Here is a 16921-nt window from a genome sequence, read left to right as displayed (position 1 = left end):
AAACTGTCTTCCAGACACAACAGGACTGACGCATGTACAAACCCACGGAGACTGTGGTGGTGAACACAGGGCCTGCACAGGTCCAAGCCAAGTGCGGGAAAAGGATATGAGCTCCCATCCCTAACCAAGAAGCTATCTCTAGTTGACCACCGGTCACAGAGGAACAATTAGTTTCTCCATTAGAGTCTCACTGGATATACAGATCACTCGGAAGGCCAGGCCCCAGGTCCAGCACTAGATGGCCAACACAAAATGAACTCAATAACATTTTTTTCCTCTCATATTTGTTTGGACATTTTACCTCCTTGCTGGTCTTTTGCTTGTATATTATGGTTTCTGATGTTTGTTTGTTGTTTTGTTTTGTTTTTGTTTTGAGATAGGGTTTCTCTGTGTAACAATCCTGGCTGTTCTGAAATTCACTTTGTAGACCAGAATGGTCTCAAACTCATAGAGACCTACCTGCCCTTGCCTCTGCCTCTCAAGTGCTGGGATTAAAGGTGTGTGTCACTATCACCCAGATGAGTTTTGTTATTTATTTATTTAGTGTGTACATGTGTGTTTCTCATGCTTTTTCTTTCTTCCTTTTTTATTTTATTATTTATTTATTTATTATATTCACCTGTTTTCTAACGAGAGAGAGAAAGTGTTGAGTTGGAAGGGTGGTGGGGAAGTGGGAAGGATCTGGGAGGAGATGAGATATATCAGGATATAGTTTATTAAAAATTATTTTCAAGAAAAAAGAAGCTCCAAATTAAAACATAAATAAATTACAACGGGGTTTAAAGCAGCCCATTCAATGATTCAGTATTTTCAATTAGTTTGATTTTATTTTTCAAATCTTTGGAAATCTATTGCAAGGTATAGAGAGATAGGTCTGTGGTTAGGAATACTGACTGCTCTTCCTGAGGACCCAGGTTTGATTCCCAGCACCCATAGGGCAGATTGTAACTCTAGTTCCAGGGGATTCAATGCCATCTTCTGGCCCCCAGGGGTACTGCAGGTGTGTATTGCACAAACAATTTAATCATATAATACTCATGAAAATAAATAAGAAAAATGTTCAAAAAATTTAAGAAGAAAATATGTCAGAGAGTCCTTAAAATATCCTTGCTGTATTTCACGGTGTGGTAGGCAGAATGAAACACACCCTTCTGACACACTGCCCAGCTGTCCAACTCTTTATCCCCAGAACTTGTGAATACTAACCTTCATGGCAAAAGAGGTTTTGCAGAAATGATAAAGTTAGGGGTGATCTTCACTGGTTCTGGGTAGACAGAGTCCTGAAAACCTTTCAGTAGCAGAGAGAGGTGTGACTTGCAGAATTGCTGGAAACAGTCAACAATGTTGCCTTTGTGGAAAGTGGAAGCGGTCATGGGCCAAGGAAAAGGGGCAGCCTTAGAAACACCAGAACCTTTAAGAGGAAGGCATCCCTATTGATACTTTTATTTTAGCGCAGTGAAACCCACATCAAACTAAGACTGTAATAAATTAGTGGTTATTTAAGCTACTAAATTCATGGTGATTTGTTATAGCAGCTGTGGAAAACTAATACGCAGGACTTGGGTAGTTTTAAAATGAGAACACTGCCTGCCTCATTATGTGTAGGAAAATCCGGGTGACAGGTGTATTTCAGGAACTGTAATAAGGAAATGCAAAGAGAAAACATCAGCGAAGGAGAAACGCAAGTAGCCAACTGGTTTGGGTGCCCTGAGGGCAGTTTTTCTCTAATGAACCATATGATGTATATGTAACTATATATATTATATTGTTGTGTCTCTTTTTAGACACAAAGAACTTTGGTTTTTACTAGGAATTAATATAAATGGAATCCCCACTTAACATTTTGTCCTATTTTTACTTGTGTGTGTTTGTGTGTGGTGTGTATCCATGTATGTATGCTTGCATGTGTGTTCAGTTCCATTGTATAAGTTTGCATGCATGTGCGTATATGTGCTTGCATATGTGTTCAGATATATTGCATGAGTGTGCATGCATGTGTGTATGTGTGCTTACATATGTGTTCAGATACACTGCATGAGTGTGCATGCATGCAGAGACTGGAGGTTGGTGTTGGTTATCCTCCTCAGTTGCTCTCCTCTTTATATAGTGAAGCAAGGTCTCTCACTTAAACCCAGAACTTGCTGATTCTGTTGATCTAGGAAGCCATCTTGCTCTGAGAGCCCATCTCTGCCTCCTGAGATTAGGGACTGTCATACTGGCCCTGCCCATCAGGAATTTATGTGGATTTTCAGGAACTGAATTCTGCTCTTCAGGCTTGTGTGGCACAGTTTTATCCAGTGATCCAGCTCCCCATGCCCACGTTTACGGCTTTACAGCACGGATGGTTAGAGGACTAGTTTTCACAGACTGGCTTCTGGCTTTGTTCATTCCCAACCTTGTTCCCCCCACCCCACCCCAATTTTGGATTGTTGCATCAGGTCTCACAACACAGCCATATGGAGACTATGGCTGATAACTTGAGGTCTGGATGTCCAATAGGTTGACTTAGTAGCCTGGTGGGAGGAGCGTTCTAGGAAGCTTTCCTATTAAAGGAGAGTCTTAACTGTACGCGCAAGTGATGGAAACCACACCATCATGTGTCATGGAATCCAGAATAAATGTTTCTTTAAACCATCAACTGACATTGCACAAAGACGTGACTAAGCAGACGTATTGCTCAGGGCTTAGCTATGAGCCTTAAGCGCCTATGCAAGCCTCAGGCCTGGAGCAAGGCGCTGTTCACTGTGAGGCACATTCAGACGTAATACTGGGGCGTGACTTCCTTAGGGCGCACTCTGTCACCACCCCTCCCTGCCTTTACACCTTCCCTTTGGCTGGCAGTCTGAGTCGTGAAAGGAACACATGCCTTGTTTTGCGGTTGCCTCTCTCGGCCTGACTTTCATCTTTGGTGGTGGTGGGGGCTAATAGCTACCTCAGGGAGGTGTGGTTAATAATTGGATTCCAAAGGAGATAAGAGTGGAAGAATCCAGGGAATAAACTCTGCAGTTTTCTGGATTAAAACAGCAGCAGAGGCAGCAGCAGCAGTGGGAGGAATTGGTGGTGGTGGAAGAGGAGAGGAGGAGGTGGTGGAAGTGGTGGGGGTGGTGGGTAGTTGGCCCTGTCTTCCTTCCTCCACTCCCCAGGCCTCGTCAACAGTTTTCCGATGCTTAGGTTGGATTAAGGGTCAGAGTTTGGAGGGAGATTTGGGGGCCTGGAGAGACCCAGAGCTCAGAAAATAAAACTCTGAGAAACAAACAAACAAAAAGCAAAACAAAACAAAAAACCCTCACCTGGTTGGTGGACCATTTTGTGAGGTGTGGGGCATGCAGGATCCCAGATCAACCCAGTTCCGTCCTGCAGATGGGGAGGCATGGGGGAACAAGACCAAACTGGGTGAATCTTAAATTCCTGAAAACATTCACAGTAGGTGAAAGACAGGCCCCCTAAGCTGGAGCTATGGATTTTGACGCGGTTTAGGTAGGACTTACGTATTTATTGGATGGAGCATGCTATAATGTTGCCGAGGCAGGTTTTGAACTTCCTGTCTCAGACTCCAGTGGTTTCAGTAAACTCTCCACGGATCTCAGAGCTCGTGAGACTACATACACCTCTTCAGGGCTAGGTCGTTCCTTGGTCTACTCAGAATCCCTCCTACTGTGAAATTTGTTTGGTTTAATGCTGCTTGCTTCTCAGCAGCCTGAACTCTCATCAGGTTTGGTTTGGCTCCTCCTGGAAACCCGTAGCAGTAACCATGGTAACCTAGGGTGGGTGGAAGGGTCTGTGAGGGAAAACCACTATCCGCCTGGCTGTTGGGCTCAGTTGTAGTTGAGCCCTCCTGGGCCCATGGAAAGCAGGTCCTTTAAAAGTTTGAGCCTGATTTAAACTGAAGGAAAGCCAAAGTGGACGTTAGGGGCGTATCCGAGGGTCTCAACGTTCAAGAGACTCATTCCTGATCCTCTGTAGGGCTGGAAAAGCTTGAGGGAAAGGGTTCCTGCTTTTAAACTACCTTGTGACTGTCCCAGGAATTGGAAGGGGCGGGACAGGGGGCAGGGCTAAACCGCGAACTGCGGGTTCTTGGTTGCTAGGGTAACGCGTCAGCTCCCGCGGAGCTGGTGAAAGCGCCTGCAGCTGAAGCGGTGGCAGAGATGGTGAGGCTCTGAGGCTATATAGTTCCTGAGTCCTGAAGTCGATTGGGGCTCTGAGGCGGAAAGCTGGGGTTTTCTCTGAGAGGCTGGGGAGGAGAGGAAGTTCTGGGAGGGAGGACAGGACCATAGTGGAAACCGAGTAAAGGAAGTCTAGAGACGGATTCAAGAGACTTATTACTTACTGGCTGGCAACCTCGGATGGGGTTGAATGGGGGGTGTGCTGCATCTTTCCCCATCCATTGGGCTGGGTCCTTTGGGTTGTGGGATGTGATGTGGAGAAAAGCTCCGATAAGGCCAGATGATGGGCTCGGCGACCCACTATGTGGCTAACCAGTGATCATAGGAAAGACACCTAATGTTCCAGAAGAGCCTCGGCTCTCCCTTGTGTGAGAATGGTTTAGGATCACTCGGTGGGCACGCCGTAAGCATTTGTGAATGAATGGACTGATGAATAAATGAACGAACGAACAAATGAATGAATGAGGAGGATCCCAGGTTTACAAAGTCCTGGGGAATGGTTGGGATAAGCCGGACGGTCCTGAGATTCCTTGAGCTACCATGGCCATAGATTGAGAAGACCAGCGAGACCTGGTAGGAGCCATGAAAGCCTGGGCCTGAGCGTGTTGGTTCTGAGGGGTTAGGGAGAGGCTGCGGATAGGTGTTGGAGCATACAGTTCCTGGAACTTACTTAGAATGTCTGGCAACCTGGGCGGCTAAGTGGGGTAATTGGGTTGTATTTGTGGACACATTTTAGGCTCAGAGGCTGCCTTGCTTTTGTGGGATTTAGTGGATTTCAGAAGAAGCTGGTTTATTATGAAAAAAGGAAGTCTTCAAGTTGCCAACTTTCAGGGACCCTCTAAAATGGAGCTATGGGGATCCCTTTCAGCCTTTCAGTTGTACATTTTATTTGATGTCTCCTCTCAGCACAACACTGTGGTGTGTGTGTGTGTGTGTGTGTGTGTTTGATGGCCTGACACCATGCCTGATATCTAAGGACAAGTGCTAGATGTTAACTTGTGGCTCCTGTTTTAAAAGTATCCTTTCCCCAAGTATTCATAAATCAGTAAGTTGCAACTGGACTAGCTAGACACATGGGCTGCATAGCTCCCAAAGCCCAGAGATTCCCACCCAAAGACCATTCGGGACAAGGGTCTGACTGAGTTACTTGACCCTTATAAAATCCTTTGGATGGGAATGGATATATAGACATGTTGGGAAGGTAGTGGGTTTGAATAATCTCCAGCAGGCCAAGTGTGCACATGTGTGAGTGTGTGTGTCTATAGTGTTACTCTTAAAAGTTTTTTTTTTTTGTTGTTGTTGTTTTGTGTTTTTTTTTTTTTTTTGAGAGCATGGAGGAATGAGAAGAGGTGGTAGTAGGGAGGATCAAAGACAGGCTATTAATCACTTCAAAAGAAAATAATTGATATCATCCTCTAGAGGAAGGGGCAGGAGCCTCATTACCAACTCTGCTGTAATGTTTAGGCGATCCTCCGCAGATGGGCAATCTCGTCCACTTAAAAATAGAGGACAATCACTGGATCACTCAGTGTGGAAGGCAAGGGGCCTGATGTGTGTGGGAGCTCTTCCTTCCTTAATAGCCAAGTCTATGGAAAAGGATCTGAAGTCTAACTTTGCCAGCCCCTGTTGTCTGTCTGTAAGAGGAACTAGCTCTCAGAGTAGAAAGGACATCTAAGAATGAGCCTGTCTTTGTCTTTGTTCAGTTGACAGGTGTTGGACTTACGTCAGGGAAACTCCACACCAACCCATTCCAGTCCCTGCTAGCACCGGCTTGCTGAATTTAAGTCGAATACCCCAGGTCCTGCCATCTATATAAACAAAACTGAGTTCGTGTTTCAGGGGCTGCACGATCTCACCTTCAGAATCAGGTCCCTGTCCCACGGTTACACTTGGTTTTCACCTAGGAAAATTATTTTGCTATTGTTTTTATTTTATTGTTAGGTTTCTTGATCATTAAATAGTTACCTACTTGTTGCAGAAAATTGCTCAATATGAGAAACAGCTTCAGATGGTAATATCCACCTGAAGTGCAGGGAGGCGTGGGGCAGAATCACAGATGTGCGATGCTATGCTCGGCTTTTACCTGAGCGTCCGAGAGCCAAACTCAGGCCCTCACATTTTTGTGCAACAAGCATTTTGCAACTAAGCCAGCCCTCTCTACCAATATTTCCCCAGGAGTACTTACATATTTCTTAGAATGTATCTTTCGTCAATAAAATTTTGACAGTTTTATAGTTATATAATGAAGTTTAGTCATTTCATGCCCCTCCCCCTTTCCTCTCACATCTTCCTTTCTATCCTATCGAAAAAGACATGTTTCTTAAAGACTTCGTATGATGTGGGAGTCCCCTCTGTGTGCTGCGATTACCATTAATGAATAAAGAAACTGCCTTGGCCTGTTGATAGGGCAGAACTTAGGTAGGTGTTGGGGGGGAACTAAATGGCATGCTGGGAGAAAGGAAGGCACAGTCGGGTGACGTCATGGATCCTCCACCGGAGATAGATATGCTGGAATTTTGCTAGTAGGCCACGACCTTGTGGTAATATACAGATTAATAGAAATGGGTTAAATTAAGATGTAGGAGTTAGCCAATAAGAAGCTAGAGCTAATGGGTCAAGCAGTGATTTAATAAATACAGTTTCAATGTGATTATTTCGGTTCTGGGCTGCCAGGATGAACAAGAGCCTTGCTCCATGCAACATTCGTATATTATGGAGATCTCCCTATTTAAACTCTGTCCATTTGACTTAATCTTTCTGCCTCAGCATCTCCATTAGAGCACCCTTGTTTGGAACAGATTCTCATGCTCCTGGGACGAGATGGTTTATAAAGAGAAAGGGGCTGCTGGGTTACCACAATCAGCATATTAATGCAGGGCCTGCATGTTTATCTGTTTCCTGACCAATCTTTGTCTTCCCCATCACTACCCCCCTCACCTTCTCAGCTGTTGGCAGCTGGAGCAAACTGCTTTTCCTTCCAACACTGTCTCTTTCCAAGCAGGGACAGGCAGCTCCTGCCTAGCCACAGCTCGGAGTTGTGGGGATATTTATTTGGTCACGCAAGAAATAAAACCAATCCTTTACCTCCTAAGAGGACCACTTGGCTACTGTCTCCAATCCAGAGGGATCCAACTTTCCATTTCTGCTTGGTTCTTCATTTTTTTTCCTAGTGTGTTTACACAGTGACCTCCCTAGTTCTTGTTACTCTTGGCAAAATTGGTTATTCTAGCCCTGGGGTAAGGTTTGTGGCTTCAAAGTCAGCGGTTCTCAAATGAGGTTTTTTTAGATACCCAACACTAGTGCTCATAGCTTCCCCTGGGCCTGCTCAGTGGCTATTTTTTCTGTGGTCATTTGCTTTCCTTCCTCTGTTCAGACTTCTAGGTTCAGGCAGTGGATTATTTCCTGTGGTGACTTCCTCCAACCTGGGTACCAAGGACACAGGAAAGGGGAGATAGTCCCTGCCTTGAGGGACCTATAGTCTGGTGCACAATGCCACACACAAGGAGCCCTTGAAAAGAAACAGGAAAACAGATGCGAAAACAATAATAATACTTTCCATCTGTACTCCGGAGCCCTTTCATATACATTATTATCCACAGTGCAGACCGCATACGTGACCTGGAAAACGTGGAATGGCGGAGTGGCTTGGAGTCAGACAAGCATTTCCCAGAGACACCAGTCTCAGTCTGGTCTAGACGCCTTGCAAGGTCACTTTGTTTAGTTTCTTTCCTTGTTTTGCATCACATGTGAGTTGGGTTCCTACTCTATGCCAGGTCCTGCACTTTTTCCTTAATTGCATAGAGAACTTAAACCCCACCCTTTGTTATCCTTCCTCCCTCCCCCACCATGCTTAGCCTTGATCCTATCTACTGAAGTTTCTGTTCATTTCTCTTGTTCTATTTTCAGTGGAAATGGGAGCATATTCCTCATCGCCACCAATTAACAGCCAGTCAGGCTGCTATGCGGCGTCTTTGGGACTGCCATATATATATTTGAGACAGGGTTTCTCTGTGTAACAGTCCTGGCTGTCCTGGAACTTGCTCTGTAGACCAGGTTGGCCTTGAACTCATTGAGATCCACCTGCCTCTGCCTCCCAAGTTCTGGGCATGCACCACCATCACCTGACTGGGGCTACCATATTTGCCTTTCAATAAATCCAGGCTTGTCTGTTCTGCTGTCTTGAAAACATAAAGGGGGGCTCCCTCTGTAAGCCTATGCTAGCGATGCCAGGCAGTGAGGCGAAGGCACACCCAGTTGTTCTCATTGTTTGGTCGAGAGCCAGCTGGAGAATGATTGCCCAGTTTAGAGTAAAACCCTGACAGAGGTGCTATAGGGACTGGAAGGCGGTCTTGTTGGGAACGGCAGCTCACTGAGAGCTTGTAAAACACTGGCCAGTGTTTAGTGAGCTGGACTGGACTGCGAAGTCCACGTCTCTGTTTACTCCATCCCCCTGGTGGCTTCTGATTCCCAGACTTGGAGGGACCCAGTGTGTCTAGACCATTTCCCCAAGATATCTCAGCTTAAAGCGCTTTGTCGAGGCGGGTGTGGGCTCCTCCAAAGTAATGTATGAATCGGCGTTAGATTAAGGCTACCGTTATCCAGAAGTCCTTGCAGAAACGGCTTCCTGGATGCAGATAGCTACTCTCAGAGGCCGAGCCAAAGCTGTACTGACCGCTGGGACTGGAGGTTGTGATTAGCTGGGCTCTTGGGTGTAAGCAGCAGAGTGAGAACTCTTGTTTAAGTAGGATGGAACACCCCGAGAGGATTTAGGAAAGCCCGCTGATTTTGCTCCAGAGGGAAGCCAGGTTTGGAAAATAGGAACAGAGGGTGCCTCTTCAGCTGTAACCAAGGCCAAAATCAAAACTGGGGACTGCTCTGGCGCATGCTCCCCAGCAGTGCTAGCTTTGCGTGCTGGTGGTGTCCTTATCAGCATCGTCCCAGATGCTGACTGTGGCTGCTCTCGCCATGCGTGTCAGAAAGGCTTTGCTTGTTCTGCATCTTGCATCACCAGTTCTCTAGCCGCTGTCAGGTCGGGGGCATCTTATTGGCTCAGCTTAGGTCTCCTGCTTGACTAGGATGGCAAATACAGGATGTGTGCAGCTTTTGTTGTTGGGAATGAGCTTTGTCTCTCACAGTTGTTAGTGTGTGTGTGTGTTGTGTGTGTGTGTGTGTCGGGGGGGGGGTGTCGGGAAATCTGCCAAACATAGGACGCTATGGTACATTGAATGGTATGGTGTATATTACACTTTGGATAATTTTGTCTGATTGTAGTGGGTAATCAATCGTTTATCCACTACCTAAAGTTTGTCAGTCATCACAGGCCGAGCCATGGCCCAATGAATCTCTACATCTTTTATTTCCTTTTGTGGTATGTCCTTAGTGAAGGGGGGCTAGAGCTTGGCTGAGAAGACAGTAGTGAAGAGGGCATGTGCAGCTGCCTCTCAAGGCCATTCTTGTGGGAATTGCCACAGCAGGGCAGGCAATGGGGTACAGTGTTACTCTGTTCCTCTTGGCGTCTTTTCCTCCATCCTTTCGTCTGTACCTTGTTACTGGCATGGCTTCATCAGCTCCCAGGATGACAGAAATGGTCTTTGGAAGAGCTCGTGCACCTTGTCAAGAGATTCCCGCCCCCCTCGGGGATGTCGTGCCCCTGCATTTCAGGGCCTATACAGATACTTTCTGCAAGAGGTTTTCCCACACAATCACCCTTCAAGCTCTCATCACAAGCTAGAGAAACGTTTGTGGCCTGTGGTCTGGATGTCACTGGATACTGATGTTCAATCCTCTGCCTCTCCCTGCAGCCACTAAGTACAGGGGATGCCTCAAGCTCCGCTTCCACTGCTTCCAACAGGTCGCGGAATAGGACTCGCTATCGGACCAAAGCCGTGAACTCGGAGGTTGATGAGAGCCTTTTTGGAGGTGTCAAGGTAACCAATCATCAGCAGGTCCCCCACCTGCGTAGCTGCCCCCAGACAGCAGTGGTCTAGACCAGTTTGCTTAGGATGAAGCTTGTGCTAGCCACAGAGATTTCACCCCAAAGGAAAAGGGGGAAGTTCTGCGTCCCTAGCTGTCCAGCTCTGACATCTAGTATGTTCTAAAAGCAGGGGTACCTGGTTCCTCACCCCTGAAAATTTCCACATCTTCACAGCGTCAGAGTACAAAACAACACAAACAGTCTTTCTCGACAGCCGGTGCTGAACTAAAACAGTTGCTTATCTTGGGGAGACAAGCAAGACGGACCCAGACTAGGATGATGACAATTCCTGGAGTGCAGAGAAGGAGAGGTAGCGAGTTGTTTGGAACAGTTTTGGTGCCTGTGATGGACGATGGGAAGGAGGCAAAAAGAGTGAGACTTGGAGAGCAGAGCAGGGAGGGGTTAAGAGAGAGGAAGACCGAGGGGAGAAAGAAGTGATACTTTTGGAAGCAGCGTAGGTGGGCTGGGGAGTAGAGAGCTGGTGTCTGTTCCTGCTCTTTGTTGGCCTCACTGTGTGTTGAAGACGGCTTTCCTGAGGGTCCCTTGGAAGATTTCCCACTTTGCGGTGGTTTCCCCACTGGTTAAGGCAAGAATCAAAAGGAGGCAATTTTATAATTACCCTTAGAGACTCTTTTTGAGGGGAAGGGTCCTCACGGAAGTTTCTGGTCGAAGGAGGATGGGAAATGGCCAAGTGCTCCTGGATTAGTCCTGTCCTGGCCCCAAGAAGTTCTTTGGCCTCATGGGTAGAAGAGAGTCCAGGAAGTGGGCAGTAGGGGGCAGAAGTGGCCTGTGGCGTGACTGAGTCGTGCCCTTCCGGAAGCAGAGATGGACAGCAGGTGGCAGCAGTGCTCAGGGGACAGTGCAAAGCGAACGAGTCCAAGCCACCCCCCCTAGACACCAGGCAGGTGTCAGTTACTACATTTATATCCGCCTCCATTTTCCTGTGTTTAGAAATTCCCTGAAATGGGTGATTGTATTTTTTCTATAATTCTTTCACAGTTAGAAAAAGATCTGAAAACCAACATACACCCGATCTGTGCTCATTTTCCTGAATCCTCGGCCATCTCCTTAAGCACTTTTCCTTTGCTAAGAGTCTAGGCTGGCTTCACATTAGCCTTCCTCCCGCCCCTGCCTCCCAGTTGCTGGGATCACAGGAGTATGCCACCAAGCCTGGCCCAAACACTTTAGATTTTAAAGGCAGGTTCCTGTTAGGTCACCAAGCATGTCTAACTCCCTCAATATGGCTCTTTTTTTTTTTTAAATCATTAATCATTAAAAAAGATTACAAATTACTAATTCTAAAGAGTAGATTAATCTGTAACATGTATTGCTTCAAACTCATTGTGACCCAAGAATTTCACAAGACCAGAAATGTTCATAAAGAGATAACTACACATCAGAATTTTCGTTTTCATTCCTAAGCGTTTTAACATAGGAATAGATACACACTCTCTCCCCCCTCTCCTCTCCACCCCTTGGCACACTCTCTGGCATCCTCAAGAGGAATGCCTGCCCGAGAATAGAAGGCACTACAATGCCCTAGCCTCTTGATGCCCAGCAGTCTCTACCAGAGCCAGCTCCTCTTAGCAGCCCCATGGCTGGATGGGGTGGGAGCCCCAGGGAAGCTACCCCTGAGGTTAGGATGGGTCAGTGGGAAGTGGAGTGACCTGCTTCAAAGTCTTCCTTTCTGATCTTGTAGCCTGCACCCCAGGGCAGGAGTGACAGCCCCATCGTGCTGCTCCGTGATAAGCATGCTGTCCGGAAAACTCTCACTGCTCTGGGTCTGGACCACAAGCCAGAGACAATCCAGCTCATCACCCGAGACATGGTCCGAGAACTCATGTGAGTCCCTACGGCCTACTCAGCCAGTGCCTCTGCGCAGGATGATGGGGAAACCAGGCTGGGCCAGCCAGCCAGCCCAGTTCCAGCTGCCTTCCTAGTCACTCCTCTCCTCTTTTCTTTTACTTTTGGGCTTTTTGTTTTGCTTGCCCTGTATAGATATTTTTTAAATCTCTTTTTTTTTGGTTAATATACACAGAAATGGGTTTCATTGTGACATTTTCTTATATCTGTATACTTTATTCTTATTTGTCCTTTCCCCAGTACCTTCCTGTCCTCCCTCTTCCCTTCTTGAGGGTCCCCTTCCTCCTCCAAATAGTCCTGTTCTGCTATCATGACACATATATGCCGATATCCTCTATAGTTCCCTTCTTCTACTTAAAAATCTCTTCCTTCCTTAAAGTCCTCCATTTCCATGATCACAGGCATGAATGAACGCACGTGCGCACGTCTACATGTGAAAGAGAAAAGAACCATGATGTTTTGTTTGAGAGTTCCTTCTTCTCCTTCTTGGCCTTCCTCTTTTCCCTTTCGTGGTTACCAGTACACTGACCTTCACTCCAAAGTTTCTCTCTCCTCCCTTTCTTAGGATGAGCTTTGGGTTCTAAAAGTAACTGGTCAAGGGGGGCAATGCTTCTTGGTCTTCAGCAGTGCACGTGGTGAAGGGAAGTGAACCAGATGAGTCACTTCCTTCTGCCTCCATCAGGAATCCAAAGCAAAGGGAAACTGACCAGATGCCTAATTAGCACCCTGGCTCCTTCCCAGACTGAGTGGCTATCAGAGGAAATTCACAGGGCCTCTCCAGGTTCCTCTGGGGTTACATCAGTCTTACTGCCTGTCTGGAGCAGCGCCATTGGACTCCTCCTAAGTGCCAGGAGCCGGTGCTGTGTTTGGTGATTTAGCACTGTGTTTAATGCTTCACACTCTCTACCCACTCCTACCACTCTGGCTCCATTGCTGAATGCCGAATGACGTCAGTTCCCAGAATTCGAAGCCCTTGACTCATGGCTTAAGTTGAAGAGGCACAGCTGGATCCCAGTGAAGGAGCTGGATTTGACTACAGCCTTTGTCTGGCTGAGACTGGACAGCCTGAGCATCTGACAGCCTGATGTGGGCAGTAGCCTTAAGAGGGCTGGTGCTGCTTCCTGGAGTGGTCTCTCTGCAGACACACTGGTGGTGTTTCCGGTCCACTGTCACAGATCCAGGGTTGCTCTTGGTCCCTTCACACCCTCCGTTGTTTGGAGCCACACCACTTGGTGTAGTGTAGGACCTTGACTAATCTGTAAATCTACTTCTTGGACAATCCCCACTAGTTTTAATAGACAAGATTTCACGTTCGGCCGCAGATCATCTGCGTCTTCTGGCCATGCCCCTGTTAAATGACCTCACCCAGAAGCAGCCTTATTTCCACCTCTCAGCTGCTCCCTCCCCCACCCTTAATATATGTTATTTGTTTCTAATCATTATAATTAGCTATAGGTTTGTTGAATGTGTTTGGGTAGCCACAAGGAGAGTTCAAGAGACATGTCTCCAGTAGCTGTCGATCAGAGTTTTTAATTAATATTTAGGGTTCAAAGCTTCTATCTAGGCTGGATGGGCAGGAAGATTTAGATTTCCCACCAGCATCCATTTCAACCTCGCCCAGCATTCCCTTATACTTTATGTATTGGGAATAATCTCTTTTCAAAGTTCAACTCAGCAGCTTTATTGTGAGTGCTAAGTACCAAACTCTGGGTCAGAGATTAAAGTCACTGATGTAGTTAAAATAGAGCTTCATCCTGAAGAAGCTTGAAACACGCCCTGCACCATTGGTCCTGATGTGGGCAGTAAAACGAAGTTGGAATGTGGTGGGGTTCAGAGGGAAATGCTTGGGGGCATCGTGGCCATACATAAACACAAGGAAGGGTCCTGGACAGTTACACAGAGAATGCAGCATATGAGACAGACCATAGAGAGAAAGGTGTAAAAAGTCTCTTTTTAATCTGCAGCATCACTTACTTCTTACCTGAAACCCTTCACTCCAGCGGTCCATGAAGTTGCTGACTCTCCTCCCTCAGCGTAGTATGGGGAGAAGAGAACATAGGAGCTTGGAGCCTGCTCTCCTCCCTAACCCTGGTCATTCCTGTGTCAGTGTTCCTACAGAGGACCCCTCTGGGGAATCCGTAATCATCAGCCCTGAGGAGTTTGAGCGGATCAAATGGGCATCCCAAGTCCTGACCAAAGAAGAATTGGAGGCCAAAGAGCAGGCCTTCAAGAAGGAGAAGGAAGCCATCTTGGTAACTCACCTTCATAGCCTTGTGCTTGGTGGAGGGGTGGCAGGGTAGGAAAGTATAGGGGGAGGCCAGCTTCTCGTCCCAGAGGGGATAAACCCAGTTAAGGCATGCTAAAATAAGGTGTGCATGTGCATTTAAATGAGAGATGTTGGACAAGGAAGACTGGAAGGAAACCCCTGAGATACGGGAGGGCTATGTGGGCCGCTGGGAGAACGAGCAAAGTCGGGTTGTGAAACCTCTCCGCTGCGATACAGTGATGGACTGAGGCGAAATCTTCCCAGGTTACCTGTGGCAGACAAGTTCACAGGGCATAACCCCCGCCAATGCAGGCTGGTGTCCCTTAGGAAGCAGTGACAATCCGCAAGAAGATCATGAAGCAGAAAGAAATGGCCTGGAGCAACAACAAGAAGCTGAGTGACCTGGAGGAGGTGGCCAAGGAGCGGGCCCAGAACCTTCTGCAGAGAGCCAACAAGCTTCGCATGGAGCAGGAGGAGGAGCTTAAGGACATGAGCAAGGTGGGTCTCCTCCTTTTATCTCAGGACTCACTGCCACTCCCTCTTTGTCTTCACAGGCGGACTCAGTGAGGGACTGCTGTGGGCGGGGCTGGCAGGAGGAGGAGGACTGACCTGCTTGCTGGTTGACTAGAGCAAGTCACTTGCCCTCCCAGAGGCTCATTGAGTCCATGTGTAAAATGGTGACGGAAACACTATACAGCAGAATTATTTTTTTTTTTTTTTTTTTTTATTCTTTTTTAATTAAAATTTCCAACTGCTCCCCGTTTCCCATTTCCCTCCCCTCCTCCCACACATTGCCCCCTCCCCCCTCTCCCCTCCCCTATCCCCACTCCTCTTCTCCTCCCCCCAGTCCATTCCCCCTCCCTCTCGCTATTGAAGAGCAGTCCAAATTCCCTGCCCTACAGGAAGACCAAGGTCCTCCCACTTCCATCCAGGCCCAGGAAGGTGAGCATCAAAACAGGCTAAGCTCCCACAAAGCCAGTTCATGTATTAGGATCGAAACCTAGTGCCATTGTCCTTGGCTTCTCATCAGCCTTCATTGTCCACCATGTTCAGAGAGTCCAGTTTCAACCCATGCTTATTCAGTCCCAGTCCAGCTGGCCTTGGAGAGCTCCCAATAGATCAGTTCCACTGTCACTGTGGGTGGGTGCACGCCTCGTGGTCCTGATTTCCTTGCTCATGTTCTCCCTCCTTCTGCTCTTCATTTGGACCTTAAGAGCTCAGACGGTTGATCCAAATTGGGTCTCTGTCTCTCTCTCGATCCATCGCCAGATGAAAGTTCCTGTGCCATTCTCCTTGGCCTCTCGTCAGCTCTCATTGTCCGCCACATTCCAAGAGTCCGGTTTTATCCCATGTTTTTTTCAGTAGCAGTCCAGCTGACCTTGGTGAGCTCCCAATAGATCGGCCCCACTGTCTCAGTGGTTGGGTGCACCCCTCATGGTCCTGACTTCCTTGTTCATGTTCTCTCTCCTTCTGCTCCTCATTATAACCTTGGGAGCTCAGTCCGGTGCTCCAGTGTGGGTCTCTGGCTCTATCTCCATCCATCGCTAGATGAAGGTTCTATGGCGATATGCAAGATATTCATCAGTAAGATTATAGGATAGGTTCATTTCAGGTTCCCTATCCTCAGGTGCCCCAATGAACTAACTGGGGACATTGCCCTGGGCATCTGGTAGCCATTCCAAGTTCAAGTCTCTTGTCACCCCTTAGGTGGCTCCCTTACCTAAGGTATGAGTTTCCCTGCTCCCCTATCCAACCTTTCTTTATCCCCATTCACCCCGATTCCCCCAGTTCCCCTCATCCTCTCCTTCACACTTTTCTCTCCCCATCACCCCTCATCCCCATCCCACCCCACCCCCAAGATTCCAATTTTTTGCCCATCAGTCATGACTATTTCCCATAGCTGGGAGGATATCTATATGTTTTCCCTTGGGTTTACCCTCTTGTTTAGCTTCTTTAGGATCACAAATTATAGACTCAGTGGCCCCTATCCATGGCTAGAAACCAATTATGAGTGAGTACATCCCATGTTCTTCTTTTTGGGTCTGGGTTACCTCACTAAGGATCGTATTTTCTATTTCCATCCATTTGCATGCAAAATTCGAGAAGTCATTGTTTTTTACCGCAGAGTAGTACTCTAATGTGTATATATTCCACACTTTCTTCATCCATTCTTCCATTGAAGGGCATCTAGGTTGCTTCCAGGTTCTGGCTATTACAAATAATGCTGCTATGAACATAGTTGGACAAATGCTTTTGTCATATGATAGGGCATCTCTTGGGTATATTCCCAAGAGTGGTATTGCTGGGTCCAGGGGTAGGTTGATCCCAATTTTTCTGAGAAACCGCCACACTGATTTCCAAAGTGGTTGCACAAGTTTGCAGACCCACCAGCAATGGATGAGGGTACCCCTTTCTCCACAACCTCTCCAGCAAAGGCTATCCTTGGTGTTTTTGATTTTAGCCATTCTGACAGGTGTAAGATGATATCTCAAAGTTGTTTTGATTTGCATTTCTCTGATCGCTAAGGAGGTTGAGCATGACCTTAAGTATCTTTTGGCCATTTTAACTTCTTCTGTTGAGAATTCTCTGTTCAGTTCAGTGCCCCATTTTTTAATTGGGTTAATTATCCTTTTAAAGTCTAGTTTCTTGAGTTCT

The 16921-nt window shown here is 47.1% G+C and overlaps 1 protein-coding gene across 1 annotated transcript in view; it reads left to right on the top strand.

Moving 5' to 3' along the window:
* Nucleotides 1–2690: 2690 nt before the first annotated feature.
* The window catches only part of Cfap45 (cilia and flagella associated protein 45), a 32070-nt gene continuing 17839 nt past the window's right edge, over nucleotides 2691–16921 (top strand). The window contains exons 1-6 of the mRNA XM_057769961.1: nucleotides 2691–2744; nucleotides 4086–4148; nucleotides 9965–10090; nucleotides 11837–11979; nucleotides 14108–14252; nucleotides 14594–14764. Of these exons, the coding sequence (XP_057625944.1) occupies nucleotides 2691–2744; nucleotides 4086–4148; nucleotides 9965–10090; nucleotides 11837–11979; nucleotides 14108–14252; nucleotides 14594–14764 (702 nt within the window). The remainder of the gene's footprint in view (nucleotides 2745–4085; nucleotides 4149–9964; nucleotides 10091–11836; nucleotides 11980–14107; nucleotides 14253–14593; nucleotides 14765–16921) is intronic.

This window comes from Chionomys nivalis, chromosome 5 (assembly GCF_950005125.1).
Source record: "Chionomys nivalis chromosome 5, mChiNiv1.1, whole genome shotgun sequence".
NCBI classification, from domain to species: domain Eukaryota; kingdom Metazoa; phylum Chordata; class Mammalia; order Rodentia; family Cricetidae; genus Chionomys; species Chionomys nivalis.
Note: the sequence above shows the minus strand (reverse complement) of the source record. Positions and strands in the feature narration are given on the sequence as shown.